This window comes from Hyalella azteca, unplaced genomic scaffold, assembly GCF_000764305.2.
Source record: "Hyalella azteca isolate HAZT.00-mixed unplaced genomic scaffold, Hazt_2.0.2 contig13501, whole genome shotgun sequence".
NCBI lineage: Eukaryota > Metazoa > Arthropoda > Malacostraca > Amphipoda > Hyalellidae > Hyalella > Hyalella azteca.
The window spans coordinates 126402-143304 of record NW_025943421.1 but is presented as its reverse complement, the minus strand read 5'-3'; the positions used below and the strand labels follow the sequence as shown (position 1 = coordinate 143304).

The window sequence follows — 16903 nt, the reverse complement described above, 5'->3', positions numbered from 1 at the left end:
TTCTACCCTAGAAGTTACAAAAAAGTTTTCCACGATCAGCCATTCCGTCAAGAATTATCAATTTTCCTATTTATGTATTCCAAAACCAAACAAACAAATCGTCTACACGATGAGGGTAATCAACATTGTAATTATTATCAGAGATTTGCACTGTTAATTTTATAATTGGATCCACTCATAGCTAGGAGTGCCATGAAATTACATCAGTATTATCATGTTAGCTAGTATAGGCTCCTATAGGGGGATTGTTCCTGAGCGTCTCACCGCTGAGCTCGCGGTGTGTGACTGCAGGTCTCAGTTGTGGGGTTAAGTTTTTATGTAGGCAGGATTCCTTCCATTTCCCTTCTCTGTCTCTCTCGTGCGGGCGGCCGACGTCCCGTGTAAGCGACCTCTTGTTCGAGTGTCTTACTTTCTGTTGCTCATCATCTGTCTCTCATTGTCACTTGTTTCTCCATATCACTTTTCTCTCCTTGTCACGTGTCCCTCCTTGTTACCTGTCCCTCTTTGTTATTTGTCCCTCCTTGTCACTTCGTCTCCTTGAGATTATAACGCTGCTTCCTTCAAGCCAGCAAGCCAGCTTCAGCGGGCTGGACAATTGAGACCTTCCGCCCCTTGTGGGTGATAACCAATTTTTGATTTGAGAATCTTTCGATAACTGAGATCTTCCACCTCTTTGGTGTTGTCCCTCCTTGTCACTTCGTCTCTTTGAGATGCTAACGCTGCTTCCTTCGAGCCAGCTTCAGCGGTCTGGACAATTGAGACCTTCCGCCCCTTGTGGGTGATAACCAATTTTTGATTTGAGAATCTTTCGATAACTGAGATCTTCCACCTCTTTGGTGGTGTTCATCTTGACTTTCGGTACGAGATAGCTAGATAGCTGAAGCGTTAGTACACATTTAGCCACTAAACTTACTAACTGTTAGCTTGTTATTTTTTTTGTTTTCCTTACAAAATATGTCGAAATGAATCGTTTGAGATGATAAATATACTACAAGCTGTTCATGTGGATAGATGTGTTTCTAGAAATCTAAACGAAGTTCCTCTAATTCATAAATTAAAAACAAAGATTTGCTTCAACTGCAACGCACAATTATTTGGATATGGACCATTCTGATTTCGTATTGAAAATGTAATAGCTACGAGATAATGATAATTGTCAAAAGTTTTGATTAGAAATTAGGTCAAAAATAAGTAAAAAATTCATTTATTGTCAATTATTTTAATAAATGTGGAAAAAAAGAATAAAATTGTTAGAATAATCGAGATAGATTCAGTTGTTTACTTTTCAATAGGTTAATACTGTAGTGACTCGGTCATAACTCGCACATCATTTCTTGTGAATTTCGTAATTATTTTATTAACTATTCAAACTCGTTAATCACCCATTTCTATAGCTATTCGCAACTTAATTAACTAGAAACTTGCCAATTACTTCCTATGTCGTCAATTTAACTTTTGAACAATCATGCAAACATTCTGTGAAGAGATATTCTCAATTTTCTAGCACCAATAATATTCGTATGATTTTTGAGTTACAATATAGTTCGATATACGACAAAAATACTTTTTATATTTAATTCGATCACTCGAAAGTGTGATTTTCGTTTAGAACGGGCTAGCGGACAGAGCTAGAACCATACGGTAGAATCACTTTGCTTTTTTCACGTCGACGTGTTAACATCTATACTAAGGGGTGTTGGTCGGTCGGTGTCTTCGTTCTTCAACCCCAATAAACTATCTGAACTTCACAGTCTTTACTACAACCCCACTGGACGTGACCATTAATTAGTTAGGGAAGCGCGAAGGTTGCTGTAAAATCTTACTCAAAAACCCAAGTTACCCAAACCACCCTCTTCGTCAATACATTGTTTGAAAATTATAGACGAATTAGAATAAGTGATTGGACCTTGNTCCTTAGCGGTGAAAAAACACCTATGAGGACAGTTTGAAAATCTTCAGTTATTGGTTGACGCATCTACGATGTTGTCAAGAATTTTTCGCCATAATCATGTAGAAGAGAGAGCGATGTCAGCCCTGTTGGTACTGATGATGTTAACCCAAAAATGATGGTAGCTCCGCACCACCGTTGCCCTGCACAGGGGTATTGAAAAAGTGACGCATGAAAATTAAACATAGAAAGATATTTCGGGGATACATTGCAAAACTTGTGAAATAATAGGTTAAAGTTCGTCTAGGTTTTTTGAATGTGTGCAATAGAATTTAATTTAGTTTTGACTATTGGAAACTAATAGATAGAGAATGCCAACCTCAACAACCTTTGATTATATATGTGATCAAATCAATTCATTCAAAGAAGGAACTTCTTCGCTAAACTGATACTAAAATGCTCGGTGATGCTTTTAAGTCAAAATATCTTTAAAATGTTCAAGTATCTTATTTTTTCACTATTGTCTATTTACCGGAATAGAAAACTTGCTATTTGTAATAATTTATCCGCAGAGTTCGATGAAATTTACGTGTCATGTAACTCATGTTACATGTGGACAGAGTTTTCTCATTTCTTAAAGCCATATCATGCAGATTCAATACTTATCCACGTTCCCATTTAAATGCTATTCTACTAGTGCGTCAGCCGTCACATAGGCCCATGGCTAGAGTATTCCTGCAAAATATTAGCCTTTTTATGCAATAATTAACAATGATCTTTTTTGCCTTCGTATATATTCAAATACAAATGCATATAGTGTTCAGCCACTCCACGTCTCAGTTTTGCGAAATAATTTGAATTGATCTAACGACTGAACTAATGCTGTTTTCTGACGTATTCATCGTATGTGCCTGATTATGTGGAACTGTTAATGTAGAATTTATGAATTCATATAGCCTACTACATACGTTAGCGTACTGGTGGGCGTATTTGTCGCCACAAGTCTTAACCACAACTATAAAAAAATACGTTAGCGGTTAGGCGAATACAAGACAGCTTCTGACTAATTTTATATTCTAATTGTTTTTTCAATGATCCTATTTGATATGAGTTTGCTAGGAAATGTCGTAAAGGACGTCACTTACTTGAATATAACGGCGCCAGTAGTTGGAGCGCCCTCTGTCGGAGGTCTCCAGAAAAGCGTCACCAGCTTCTTGCTGTGTGCGTTATTCTGTTTGTCGCAGTGAGGAATCTGTAATTAAAAAGTACGTAATGATGAATAGTCTCGAGCTTGGAAAAATTAGCTTTTATAATAAATTCGTATCGATGGTAGGCTACATGAAGTTTAAATGTTGCTCTATGCACTTGCACGTACGTAGCTTCTATCAACTTTATGTTTTATCAACTTCATAAATGATATTCAATAAAGGATGTTTGACTTGGAGTTATGGACCCAAATTTTCAAAAAGTTATTTCGAACAGTTCATACAGTCATTAAAATGCCGAAATTCAGTGGCCTTACTGTAAAAATATCAGTTAATACAAGTTAATATATGAAATTAATAAGACTTATTTAGTCTTATGCTTCCGTCGTCAATAAGTGGAACGACCATTGTAATATGTTATGCAATTTACCTGATGCGCGTGATGACTCGGCAAAAAATATCCAAAAGGCTGCTGGTCTTCATCGTACGCTGCCACCACGAAGCCTTTGAATTCTTCTTTTCCAGACAAGCTTGTCACGTTCACTGTGTTGCACGATTGAACGAATTACACGTGAATATAATATATAAAGTTCGTAGACAAACGGAATAAGCTTTGTTCCAGCTAATGATTAGTCTTATTTGAACTTTAAATATTATTTTCGAAGAATAAGAATGCAATTTTTGGGCTTAATAAATTTTCATTATGGATAAATTTGAATAAGTCTATGAGTCAAAGCTAAATTACTTTTGTTTGCAACCTTTGTTTTATAGTGTTCAGCCACTCCACGTCTCAGTTTTGCGAAATAATTTGAATTGATCTAACGACTGAACTAATGCTGTTTTCTGACGTATTCATCGTATGGGCCTGATTATGTGGAACCGTTTATGTAGAATTTATGAATTCATATACTACATACGTTAGCGGTTAGTCGAATACAAGACAGCTTCTGACACACTTCGGGTGAGGTCACTTGTTGGTTCGAGGAATGTGTTTAATGTATTGTATTTTATCTTTTAATTGTTTTTCCAATGATCCTATGACCTATATCAGTGTTTTATCTTTTAATTGTTTTTCCAATGATCCTATGACCTATATATCATCAATGATCCTATGACCTATATATCGCCCCCCTAGGGGCGGTGGAAAGATTTAGGGGGGCGATAAGGAAGAAGATGGCGTTTGGGGGGCGATAGGGGGGCGGTAGTCCGAAGTCGAAGTCAGAAGNCTAGGAAATGTCGTAAAGGACGTCACTTACTTGAATATAACGGCGCCAGTAGTTGGAGCGCCCTCTGTCGGAGGTCTCCAGAAAAGCGTCACCAGCTTCTTGCTGTGTGCGTTATTCTGTTTGTCGCAGTGAGGAATCTGTAATTAAAAAGTACGTAATGATGAATAGTCTCGAGCTTGGAAAAATTAGCTTTTATAATAAATTCGTATCGATGGTAGGCTACATGAAGTTTAAATGTTGCTCTATGCACTTGCACGTACGTAGCTTCTATCAACTTTATGTTTTATCAACTTCATAAATGATATTCAATAAAGGATGTTTGACTTGGAGTTATGGACCCAAATTTTCAAAAAGTTATTTCGAACAGTTCATACAGTCATTAAAATGCCGAAATTCAGTGGCCTTACTGTAAAAATATCAGTTAATACAAGTTAATATATGAAATTAATAAGACTTATTTAGTCTTATGCTTCCGTCGTCAATAAGTGGAACGACCATTGTAATATGTTATGCAATTTACCTGATGCGCGTGATGACTCGGCAAAAAATATCCAAAAGGCTGCTGGTCTTCATCGTACGCTGCCACCACGAAGCCTTTGAATTCTTCTTTTCCAGACAAGCTTGTCACGTTCACTGTGTTGCACGATTGAACGAATTACACGTGAATATAATATATAAAGTTCGTAGACAAACGGAATAAGCTTTGTTCCAGCTAATGATTAGTCTTATTTGAACTTTAAATATTATTTTCGAAGAATAAGAATGCAATTTTTGGGCTTAATAAATTTTCATTATGGATAAATTTGAATAAGTCTATGAGTCAAAGCTAAATTACTTTTGTTTGCAACCTTTGTTTCAAATTCTTTTGCTATCAGCATATATTTATAGAAAACTCTTCCGTTAAAGTTTTCGAATCCACTTCCATGTAACGATGCAGTAGCAAGTATTTTTTCTGAAATTATTTGTTAGGCAGACTCACCCTCGATCTGTCCTCCATTTTCTTCGATGTTGTAGCGTCTGCTGGAGGCCACAACCGCGTAGGGATTAGAGCTGGGGGGTTGGGGAGCAGCCCCGTGGTGGGGCATGTAAATCCCACATGTGATGCTGGGGGCTCCGGAAGGAAAGCAGAGCGACTTTCCATTAAGCTGCGCATGAAAGCGTTAGCAAAATTAATGCATGTTGAATATGTTTTTCCAAGCGATATTTGCCATAGCTCATTGAACTACAAATTCTAAGCAAAAAACTGAGTCGCGTATTTGAAATTAATGCATGTACATAATTAAGAATTGTGACGTTTGGAAAGATTAAAGAATGGATCTAAATCTGAAGGAAGCTGAATCGAAAAACAACAATTAGAAGTTCACAAAACGTAAAAAACCTAAATTTCCTCATCAGTCTCACCATGAGGACCGCCAGGACAACACTCCACACGTGAGCACTCATGATCGCAACTGAGGTCTGGGGCAGCGTACCGTAACACCTGCTTCAGTTTTCCGGTCGTGACGGCTTGACGTTTAACTGTGATACCGTCCATAAACATATATACATCGGGAGCGCGTGACATACTTTATCTATCAAGGAAAACCGGTTGAATAAGACGTGTACGGATATGATATCTGTTAATCAGACTTTTGATTATATGGTATCTAAAAGGAACATTTTGTAGAACGTTTGATATTGAAGGCAAACAAGCCCACCTTGTTATAACAGTAATTATTTGGTATAATTTGTAAGAAGTCACTAAAATATTCATCAGAGTATCATAACAATGCTGAAGCGTAATTAAAGTACGAGATTATTTAATATGATGAATTTTGTTAAACAAAAAGCATTTCATTACAATTATATAAACGAAAAGATCATAATTAATCTAAATAAAATAAAACCTGTCATTATTTAGGATTAAAAAATTCAATAAAGAAAAATGAAAAAACGTTTATTCGAGTACCTATATACTGCGCTTATGCTGACATGTACGAATCGACTGAACTCGTGCTTGAAGTTCAGTGGGCGAAAGAACGTGCACAAAATCACAACATCTGTCCGAGAATCTATAATTGTCATTGGACAAAAAGAAATAACTATAATTTTGCAGCTTAAATTTAAATACCATAAATCATTATTCTGACTAAAGCCATAGAAAACGCAACAACTTTTTCAGATTCGAATATTCGTTTCTTTCATTGTTTCTAAACGTGAAAATAAATACCATCAAGTGATACAATTAATCAAAACAAATGCAAAAATAAAAATAAATATTGAAGCTTTGGACATTTGTAAGGAGTAAGGAAGACGAAGAAAATGATACACAGAGAAGCATATTAATCACCAAACTAGTAGTACAATATCCGTTAAATGCTACCTGTGAGTCGACTAAGTCGTTCATGAACAACATTTTTCGAAGACAATAGTCCTTCTTAGAAGAATAAAAATGGGTAATGTATTCAGAAAAGTCTTAAAATTAATATTAAGTAAGAATTATTTATGAATTAAATAGAAAAATAGAACAAATAAATATAGAATTCCAATAAGGTGATATGAATATCAAATATGAGTGCTTAAATCTGTGAATTGATGGCGATGCGTCGACGACGCACACGAACACAAGCTATGCGAACACATTGTCGTTAGTTTACGGTGTATTTGGCTATAATTCTACAGTGACAATAATTCTACATACCAATCATTAGCATATTAGTATCTAATATGTTACAACATCAGTCCAGTAAATTTAAGTTAGTGTTATATATATACAGTTTAATGAAAAGATTGTTAAAGACGGAAATCTCTTGTATTGTCACATTTGAACGTGACGCGCATTGAATTGGCAAAATTCGTGTCAATTGATATCACTATGACACAGGAGTGAAGAGGAATGAGATCCATATGATCACCTTGGAAACTAACCAACAAACTGTTCATTCCAACTTGGAATAAAGCATAAAATTCACGTCTTTTGGCATTAGTACCTCTAAAGTTACTCGTCGATTTACTGATTTTGTACCAAAACCCTGCGGTTTTGGCGACATTGTCCACGCAAGGAAGTCGAGTATTGTCAATGAAAAAGAATCAATGCAAAGTCTGCCCTGTATTTTTGGCGACTGATTGCGAAAGTTGTGGTTATAACGTACCAAAGTTTGAGGAGCTTCATGATAAAATTGCTACTCAATACATGACAAAGAGTCAGTCCTGTAGCTAGAGAATCAGTAGCCCGGACGATAAAATAATAGAGGCAGTGGTACGTGTATCACGCAAGCGCTGCCTAACATTCGCTCATGATGTGAAATTTTCTGTACTACACAGACTAAGCGGCAGAAAGTTTCGCAAAAATCAGCCTTGTCGGCTGCTTTTACTCTGAATTACTATGACGACAAAGTGTTGTTAGTGATGTTAGTGCTGTTAGGCGTTGGTTACGGTGCATTTCTGGCACTCAGAATTTCAGTTGTACTTCCACTTCTTTGTACGACGGTTCATCTACTTACCATGAGGTATGTACAGTATACCGTCTTTACGTATACCTAATGCTTATTACTCTTGCATATGTGTGAGCGGTCATAGTGACTTAAGGTTTGTTATCATCTGTAATACAAACCGTCTGGTTCATAATACGTTTATAATAATACGTGCTATGAACCGTCTACAAACGGTTTTTTTATGTAAGGTTAAACTATGCTAAAAATTAACCCTTAAATGCGCGCATTTAATGTAGAAATTACGCCTTGTCGTTCACTGGCGTTTATGTTTACCGCGCCACAAAACAGCGATATGGCACGTGTCGTTATCGTCTGGCTTATAGTATGTATCGCAATTGATACAAGGAGTACTGCACGCAAGTAGCTTGATTGCCTTAGCATTTATAGGGAAAAATTTGGTTTGTATAATCTGTGATACGCGGTGCATATGAGCGTTAAGTGCTGGAAAAATAGTGAATACGATAATTTTATGATTATTTATGTATGCTACAGGCATGGTAGAGAAATTTACATAAATAAATTTGAAAACTTAGCTCCATTTGTGTTTATTGCTGTCGCCAATTTTATCCTGCTAGTATATTCAGCTTCATACCTACTCAAAGCTAAAGGTGGGTAGTCTGGGTAGCGGTGCAAAGCATTAAAATGCTTCGTTGTAAAGGTGCTGATCAACGTTCTTTTTCGTAGCTCTGAGTCGAATTTACGAAAAACTTGAGCAGAATGTCGATGTATGTCTTTGACTCATACTAAAAATTTAGTCTGGAGGGTGATGATAATGTTTTTTTTTTCTTTTGACTAGCACTATTCGAAAATTTATCCTTTCGTTTTGGAAGAATTGAGCTAAATGCAATTTCTTGAAAGTCTAAATTTCAATACTTTTTAAATAGAATAACGTAGAAAACATGTCATCTATCTCACTATGTAGTAAACATTACGTATAGACTCAGTCAACTGAATGAAAAATGATCATTAATATTGTAAATGATTATAAATTGGTCATACATATTGTATCAAATGATCATATATATTTGAAATGATCATAAATCGGTCGATAGGCCAAGTCGGTGTTGAATTAGACAACTTGGAATTTTTCCCTTGGTTGTGAGTTTTGTTGATTTATCGATGTTAATCCAATAATAAGTCAAAAACTGAAAATTATTTGAAAATAATATGTAATGGAACGCGATGGCGGGAATTTCGTCTCTATTCCAGGAAATTTTACCAGTTTCATAAAATTCAACTCAAGCTTTAAATGCTACTTTGAAGAAAAAATTATAAAATCATTGGAGAGCCTTGAACCCTTTAGTGAAATTGCAAAAAGCCTTCTTATGAAATAACTTCCCATTGCATTCTAAGAATATGTAAAGAATAAGATCATTGTTATTGACATTTGTCCATTGAAGCTCGCGATACAATTTCCAGACCATGGAAAAGAACGGCTCTGCTTCTGGCACTCCTGTTGTCCTTTTCTCGGAGCCATGCTCAGTGGACGTCAACCCTCACTAACCAAGCCATACTCTCACCTGTGCAGAGCATCGTTCCCGTCGTCTCTGAATGTAAGTTAAAATCTGAAAAATTTTTAATCCTAATTTGAAGGTTAGTATAGTAACGAACCAATAAAAAATTTGCCCCAATGAAAAAATTATTTTCCAAATCATTGGGAAAATTTATTTTCCAAAGACATAGAAAATAAATTTGAAGTTACAAAAATATCTGCTAAAAACTGCAGTGATGTGTTTTCGATGAGTGAATGCGTGACAGTTTGACACCATCCACCGGCATCCACACCAGTGACACTGTTTGAACAAACTAAACATTGGCCTCGATGGCTGCTTAAACTGTGTGCTCAACTCGTCAAATTATAGCAGCACATGGGCGGACAGCATTTGAGATCAATGGAATAGCAACGTTATTAAAGTAGCTCTATGTCATGAATACAGGACCTTTGAGGCGTCGAATAACGCCATAATTTACACCGAGTTGAACGCACAGTAATTTCAGCATCTGACCCCCAGCCAATATGGCATGCCAATTATAGTTCACGCAGGATGTATGGCTCCAGTAATTTTTACAGTTTGTTCTAGTTTGTCAAGAAACCTATGAAGTTAGTCGATAAACCTATGAGATTTTTAATGCACGACCAGCATTAAGGCTTGTAGTCAAAATGCAGCGAAGTCTGAGAGGGAGGTTTTCGCGACCATCGTGTAAAATCCTTGATCTGCCCAAAGCTCGGCCAGTCGCTACCCTCGAGCTTGTACTCTTTGTAATATGATATCCTAGCCAGCCCCTTTCTCGCGGCAATCTATAACAAGGAAGCTGATCAAGGAATGCCGAATATACCATCCAATTGACAATAAAAATTACAACCCGTTTATATCTCGAAAAAAGTGTAAAAGTCGCAGACAAGATGAACAATAATATTCAAAGTTTCTTGAAATTTCCTCTCATTAAAACTCTTTTAATAGAAAGTTTACGTATTTTTTATTACTGGTTGACGCTTATAAATAAATAGCTGGGTAAGTATGGAAAAATTCATATCGTCATCTCATTTGCGAGTGGAGTAAAGTCTATCCTAATTAGTGAAGAAACGCTTAGGGAAGAGCCGAGCCTGTTCGAAGCCTCTCAGTTTTCAATCAGGGGGCCTCTCTTCTGCCGGGCCTCTCTTCTCGCAGCAACACCACTGTGGCTTTGTCCCAGCCCAGAGAATACGGACTTTTTGAGTCTTTCACTCAGAGTCAGAATTTTCTGCCGGGCCTCTCTTCTCGCAGCAACACCACTGTGGCTTTGTCCCAGCCCAGAGAATACGGACTTAATTTTTGAGTCTTTCACTCAGAGTCAGAATTGAAAGCAGAATAGGAGCTGCGCCGTTGCCTAATAAGAGCCAGTTAAACGCAAAAGGTGCAGGCAATGTGAAAAAATGATCCCTTAATAGCTCATACTACGTCATGAAAACGCTTAATTAAGACATAGCAGCCACGCGCTAATATTGCCTTGCTCCGGCTGCCCCACAATTGATAAGAAAAATGAATTATCTGCTCAGTCAACTTCTACTTTATTAGCATTCGTGAAAATTTGCCTTCAAAGTTCAGTAAATTTTCACATATTAATTGTCATGCTCCTGAGTCTGGACGACTCGTTCTTTAAAGCAATTTAATTTTTGATCGCTTCTGCGGTTTCGAGTCTATCCGCTCAAACAGTCTTTTTTCAATCGACGCAGACTACTCTAAATTCTGACGAAGCAAAGAGAAATGGCCTTCAGAATGGAACGAGAGTGTTATTCAGAGCTATTTTCAAAGTTTCCTACGATGGTGGCAGTGACGATTGTTTCGATGCGTTGGTATGATGGTGCATGGGAAGTTGCCGCTGGCAAGTTGCACACGATAAAGGTTCACTGCACGGGTTTTGACTTGTGTCCTTTCGAACGGCATCAAAATCATAGCCTATAGGTATCCTCATAAAGGCCGAACTATCTACGAAGATTTTCCTTTTGAAAAAGAAATGGTAGAAAAGGTCTATGTAATTCTTATTATAGAAATTACCGTATATTTCTTTGTTGAAGGTGGTTTCCACCATCGGCGCGGTGACGTAAGCCTTGTATTTCATGGTTGGCTGAAATTCACATCATTGCGTAAACGTTGAAGAAATTGCTTCATTTTGAATTTGCTTAAAAAATAATGTTGTGATATATTAGTTTATTATATTTTAGCATAGTTTATCAATTTTATTGATTTGTTTATTTTTTTCACTCCACAGGCGATTGCAAAGCGCTATGCAGCGAGGACAACAGTTGCATGGCCATTTCGTATGATGCTGTGGGCGACACGTGCACCATCAGTGAAGGGACTCAGAGTTCGTTGAGAACGCAAAATCAACTTGAGACCGTCACCTATACCAAGTTCTGTGAGTAAATCTGATTTTTTTCATAGGGTTCGTGGGCTAAATTCAGCTCATACAGATGCATCATTGTGACTGGACATATGGCAGCATCCTCTTTACTTGACGATCCCACAATACACAGTCAACTTTCTCTTGGACGTTTATCGATCTAACTCATCGAATCTTATAAGTTGTAATTAAAAAAAGTTTTTAGTTACAGGTTTCTAACCACAAGCTTTGTTTCAGTCATGTCATAAGATTAACAGGAATATTAAAGCAAAGAAAATGACACCAGAAATTCACCACATCTTTGAACGAAAGAAATGTTTTGGATTCCACCTCCAAATATTAATATTAGTTGAAGATTAATAATTAATAAACCAAAATTTGCATTGCAGTCATCAAAACCGAAATTGACGGATAAAAGACAAATCAATTCAAAATAACCACAAACTGGCATACCTATTTATTTACAATTTCAAAAGGATAATAACTGACATCGGTATTTAAAGTAATCTTCTATTTGAGGAATTATAGGGATTCTAAAAATTGCCAGAAATTCGAAACACCGGTTGTAGAAGCTAAAATTTCAAGTCGCTATTTGATACCGGGATTTTGCATTGCTCGGCATGAACTCGTACAGCTGAAAGAGGAGGATGTGCAAGGTAATTTATTCTTGTTCGATGGCTAACAAACACTATTGCATCGGCAATAATACTTCACAGCTTTCGTATTTGCTATGCCTTCCATTCTATGCACTCTGAATTTAAGTTTTTTAAATACATTTCTGGTAAATAGGTATGATGATATTGATGTTGTTTACTGTGCATTTTCATACTTTTGCCCTGTAATCTGAAACGATGTCAAAAGAATTGAAAGTTTTACTCACGAAATGCCTGCCGAATGTCAGCTAGTCTTCGTGTTTTTTAGTGAATAATTTTAATCTCAGCTTAGCTCTTTCTTCCGGTATAAAGAAACTTTCACTGCTATTCTGCTATCGTCTTTCTTTATAAATACTGTCTGGCGCAATGCGCATCAGCGTACGTCGATGTGACGTCGTGCATTTTTTTTATTCTGGAATGGTTGGGCAAAAACTGGGGAGTTTTCGAACAATAAATCTGCTTGCACATTCCCCTCATTCAACTTTATGAGTTCGAGTTCATGCCGAGCAGTGCATAATGTCCCGGTATCTGATAGCTACTTAACACTCTGGCTGCGACGAGTGCCATAATTAAGTGGTACACGCTATAGAAAATTCAACTTTTTAAAAAAGTCCTGTAAAACATTAAACAGATCATAAACTTGTAAAAAAATTGATAGAATATTGACAAAAGGGTCATCAAAAATATATAACAATGTCGGAAAATTGGATTAGAAAAATATTAGTTGATCAAATCAAGCACGAAGATGCCTTTTGTTGATGTGTTGTTTTGTGCCTTTTGCCTTTGTTTTTTTATGTCTTTTCAGTATTAACACGCCATGTCCAGAAAGGCTCTATGACATCAAGAGCTAGCTCGAAATTAATTTTACGACAATTTCAGTTGAAAATTGATACTCAATAAGATTTGAGTTCGAAATGACACCGTCTTACAAGCATTTTTAATTTTTGAGCTTGAATAAAATCTCAGCGACGGCGTTCTACTCTCATCACTAATTTAATGTGCAGCATACACGCCTCCTGCTCCAATCCTCTTCATGTCGGCTCAAATTACATCGAACTTTTCTCGGACACTTTTGACTGAGATGTGTGCTGCTGAGAATGGGTTCCCATTCATCATCCGGACCGTAGATCAACGCGAAGAAGCTAAGCACCTGGTTTGGAGTAAGTTTAAATTTTTAATGATGACTATACTCTCATCAGCTTGTAGGAAACTGCATGAAAACATTACAGTTCCAAACCATGCTTGTTACACGAGTGACCAGATTCATGGCTAACGTGTATGAATACTTTATAGATGTCATTTATATGTATTATCTTCAATGTATTTCCATTTACCTATAAGTCAATTACACTTAATGTTAGTAGCAGCATTAGGCCTATTCAATGGGTCTACAACCCTCATGAAATATTGTTAATAAATTAAGCCCCTTAAATAACTTTATGTTCATACATTAAAACAATAAAATGCCGAAAATTTCCATATAATCTGGCTTGAATATATGTATTATGAATATATTTATTTCTGTGTAAATCCCGTTCCTTAAATGCTTGACAACCTGCTTATAACTACATGGTGTTCCCATAAAGAATCATGACCCATTTGTTTTACTATAAAGTTATACATTGAAATTGATTTAATACAAGAAAATATTATAATTTATGTAATTTTTCTCATTTTGTTGCAATATTTGCAAATCTAAATTTAGATTGCCTTTTTATCACGGGCTTGGCCGTTTTTAGGCCATCTGCCAGCGCTGGTGGGCCGTGCCGCACTCACGTGTTAATTTATTTCACAACACAATCGGTGTCTTTAAATAATCTGTGCATGAGCACGAATTGATCATTTTCAACGCACGTTGAGAGTGTTTTAAAACCTTTTGCTCTGTTTTTCCTTGTCCTGATGACTGCGCATTTTAAAGATTAAAAGAAGAATATTCGGCCAGTTGTGTTAAACGCTCTTATATAATTTTCGTGTTCATATATAGACAGCATCCTTTAAACTCAAACAACCGTGTGAGAAGACTGTGAGTGAAACAAAGATATTGTCAAAAGGATAATAAATAGCATTGAAGACTGGAAAATAGTTGAAAATAGAAAATCCCTAAACAATGTTGCATGGATTATTATTTAAAATAATTGTGGTTGAAAATGGGTCTTGGGATAATAGGCAACCTGCCACGCCTTTGGTTGGTATGGATCAGGGGTCGGCAACGAGGTCGATATTGACCCCCCTGCGTATCGTGGATAAAATTCAGGGATTGATAAATTGATAGCAGTCGAGAGAGGGTCGATGATGGAAAATTAAAATAATTTGTCAAGATCTTCGATACAAATATATATTTGTTTGAAAATGTAAGAAATGAAAAGAGCATTAATTTGAACATGTTTTACATAAAATTAAATGACTAAATTACCCAATTGATTTAAATGCATTAACCGCAGTCAAGACAGCGTCCAATATAGTGACGCCTTTTCGAACTCTCACCTCTAGCACAGAATATATGTGCATATCGGGCTCGGGCAGATAATGCATGCATAGGCAGCACAGAACCGAGTATATTCTTACTTCCTGCACGTGATACTCTTACGGAATAGGTACTAATTTGAATCTTTAGGAATGATTAACGAGGTTAAATTTTATTCTTTTCGCTAACCACTAGATCGACACGCTCGTTTGCGGATGCATTATATATTTTCATTTATTATGTTGCCCTCCATCTCTCATGTGATCTGTGCTTCTTTATATGATCTGTGCTGCTTTTGCTGCTTATGTTATTGTTGTTTCACTGCTTTTCGTAAAAAGAGACATTACCAATACTCAAAGTCCTCAATGACAATGCTAAAAAAATCTATTCCATAGACTGCCGGTAGTAAGAAATTGCCTTTGCACCATCACTTGTTGAGGGTGCTGAGCCCATTGCTACTGTGGAACCTAACATGATAAATCATTTAGAAAAGATCCATTCTGATTAGTAGAAAAACAAAAATATTGGTTACTTCAAAATGTTGAAAGAAAATAAAAATTAAAAGATCAGTTGAATTTGAATGCATTTTTGAGGTCAACTACAATTCCGCTCATTTTGTGTTGGTGGTTTGATATCATCGTAGAACTTATATTTCGTTGGGGCGCAGAAGTGCCCTTTTTGTGGGATGTCATTTTAATTGCTATAAAAATGAAATCAAAAATTGAGATTTCACTCATTGCGATTCTGCATTCATGGTTCGGCAGCTACAGGGTACAGGATAACTGTGAGACAGATAGCTGAACTAATTCCGAGAAAAATCATAAAAAAATCAACAGTGAACTCAAAAATATTAAATTTGAAGACTCGGATAACAATTTCGAACTGTCTTAAATTATTCCAATCCAACAACTTCAACTCAAGATCTTGACGTAGAGATGTACTCATTGACCTCCTGATGATGTAGAGATGTACTCATTGACCTCCTGCTGACGTAGAGATGCACTCATTGACCTCCTGCTGACGTAGAGATGTACTCATTGACCTCCTGCTGACGTAGAGATGTACTCATTGACCTCCTGATGACGTAGAGATGTACTCATTGACCTCCTGATGACGTAGATATGTACTCATTGACCTCCTGATGACGTAGACATGTACTCATTGACCTCCTGATGACGTAGACATGTACTCATTGACCTCCTGATGACACAGAGATGTACTCATTGACCTCCTGATGACACAGAGATGTACTCATTGACCTCCTGATGGTGTAGAGATGTACTCATTGACCTGATGACGTAGATATGTACTCATTGACCTCTGGTGCGGCAGCTGAACGAGATCACGCCCTACCTGGACGGAGGGCTGGTGTACGGCACCGCCAAGGGCTGGGCCGACGCCCTACGCACCTTCAGCAACGGCAGCCTCGCCCCCCACGGCCTGCTGGCCTGGCACGACCAGGTGCTGCTCTGTCTCTAGCACTGTTATTAGTGCTGCTGCTTGAGTTATTTTTGTGTTATTCTTTATTAACCCTCCCCCACATTCTTATTTATTAGTGCTGCTGTTTAAGACATTTTTGTGTTATTCTTTATTAACCCTCCACCACATTCTTATTTATTAGTGCTGCTGTTCAACATATTTTTGTGTTATTCTTTATTAACCCATCCCCACATTCTTATTTATTAGTGCTGCTGTTTAAGACATTTTTGTGTTATTCTTTATTAACCCTCCACCACATTCTTATTTATTAGTGCTGCTGTTCAACATATTTTTGTGTTATTCTTTATTAACCCATCCCCACATTCTTATTTATTAGTGCTACTGTTTAAGACATTTTTGTGTTATTCTTTATTAACCCTCCACCACATTCTTATTTATTAGTGCTGCTGTTCAACATATTTTTGTGTTATTCTTTATTAACCCATCCCCACATTCTTATTTATTAGTGCTACTGTTTAAGACATTTTTGTGTTATTCTTTATTAACCCTCCACCACATTCTTATTTATTAGTGCTGCTGTTCAACATATTTTTGTGTTATTCTTTATTAACCCATCCCCACATTCTTATTTATTAGTGCTACTGTTTAAGACATTTTTGTGTTATTCTTTAT

At 36.7% G+C, this 16903-nt stretch overlaps 2 protein-coding genes across 2 annotated transcripts; one reads left to right on the top strand and one right to left on the bottom strand.

The window, feature by feature from the left end:
* Positions 1–1917: 1917 nt before the first annotated feature.
* LOC108674362 (putative defense protein 2) lies at positions 1918–5826 on the bottom strand. The gene is made up of 5 exons (XM_018162305.2): positions 5721–5826; positions 5299–5464; positions 4840–4952; positions 4350–4456; positions 1918–2091 (listed from the first exon to the last, which is right to left on the bottom strand). Exons 1-5 carry the CDS (start codon positions 5760–5762, stop codon positions 2007–2009), a joined length of 513 nt encoding a protein of 170 aa, XP_018017794.2. The 5' UTR covers positions 5763–5826; the 3' UTR covers positions 1918–2006.
* A 1924-nt stretch (positions 5827–7750) lies between these two features.
* LOC108674361 lies at positions 7751–16270 on the top strand. Its single transcript, XM_018162304.2, has 6 exons — positions 7751–7807; positions 9212–9345; positions 11543–11689; positions 13332–13487; positions 15556–15575; positions 16124–16270. Exons 1-6 carry the CDS (start codon positions 7803–7805, stop codon positions 16268–16270), a joined length of 609 nt encoding a protein of 202 aa, XP_018017793.1. The 5' UTR covers positions 7751–7802.
* Positions 16271–16903: the final 633 nt, after the last annotated feature.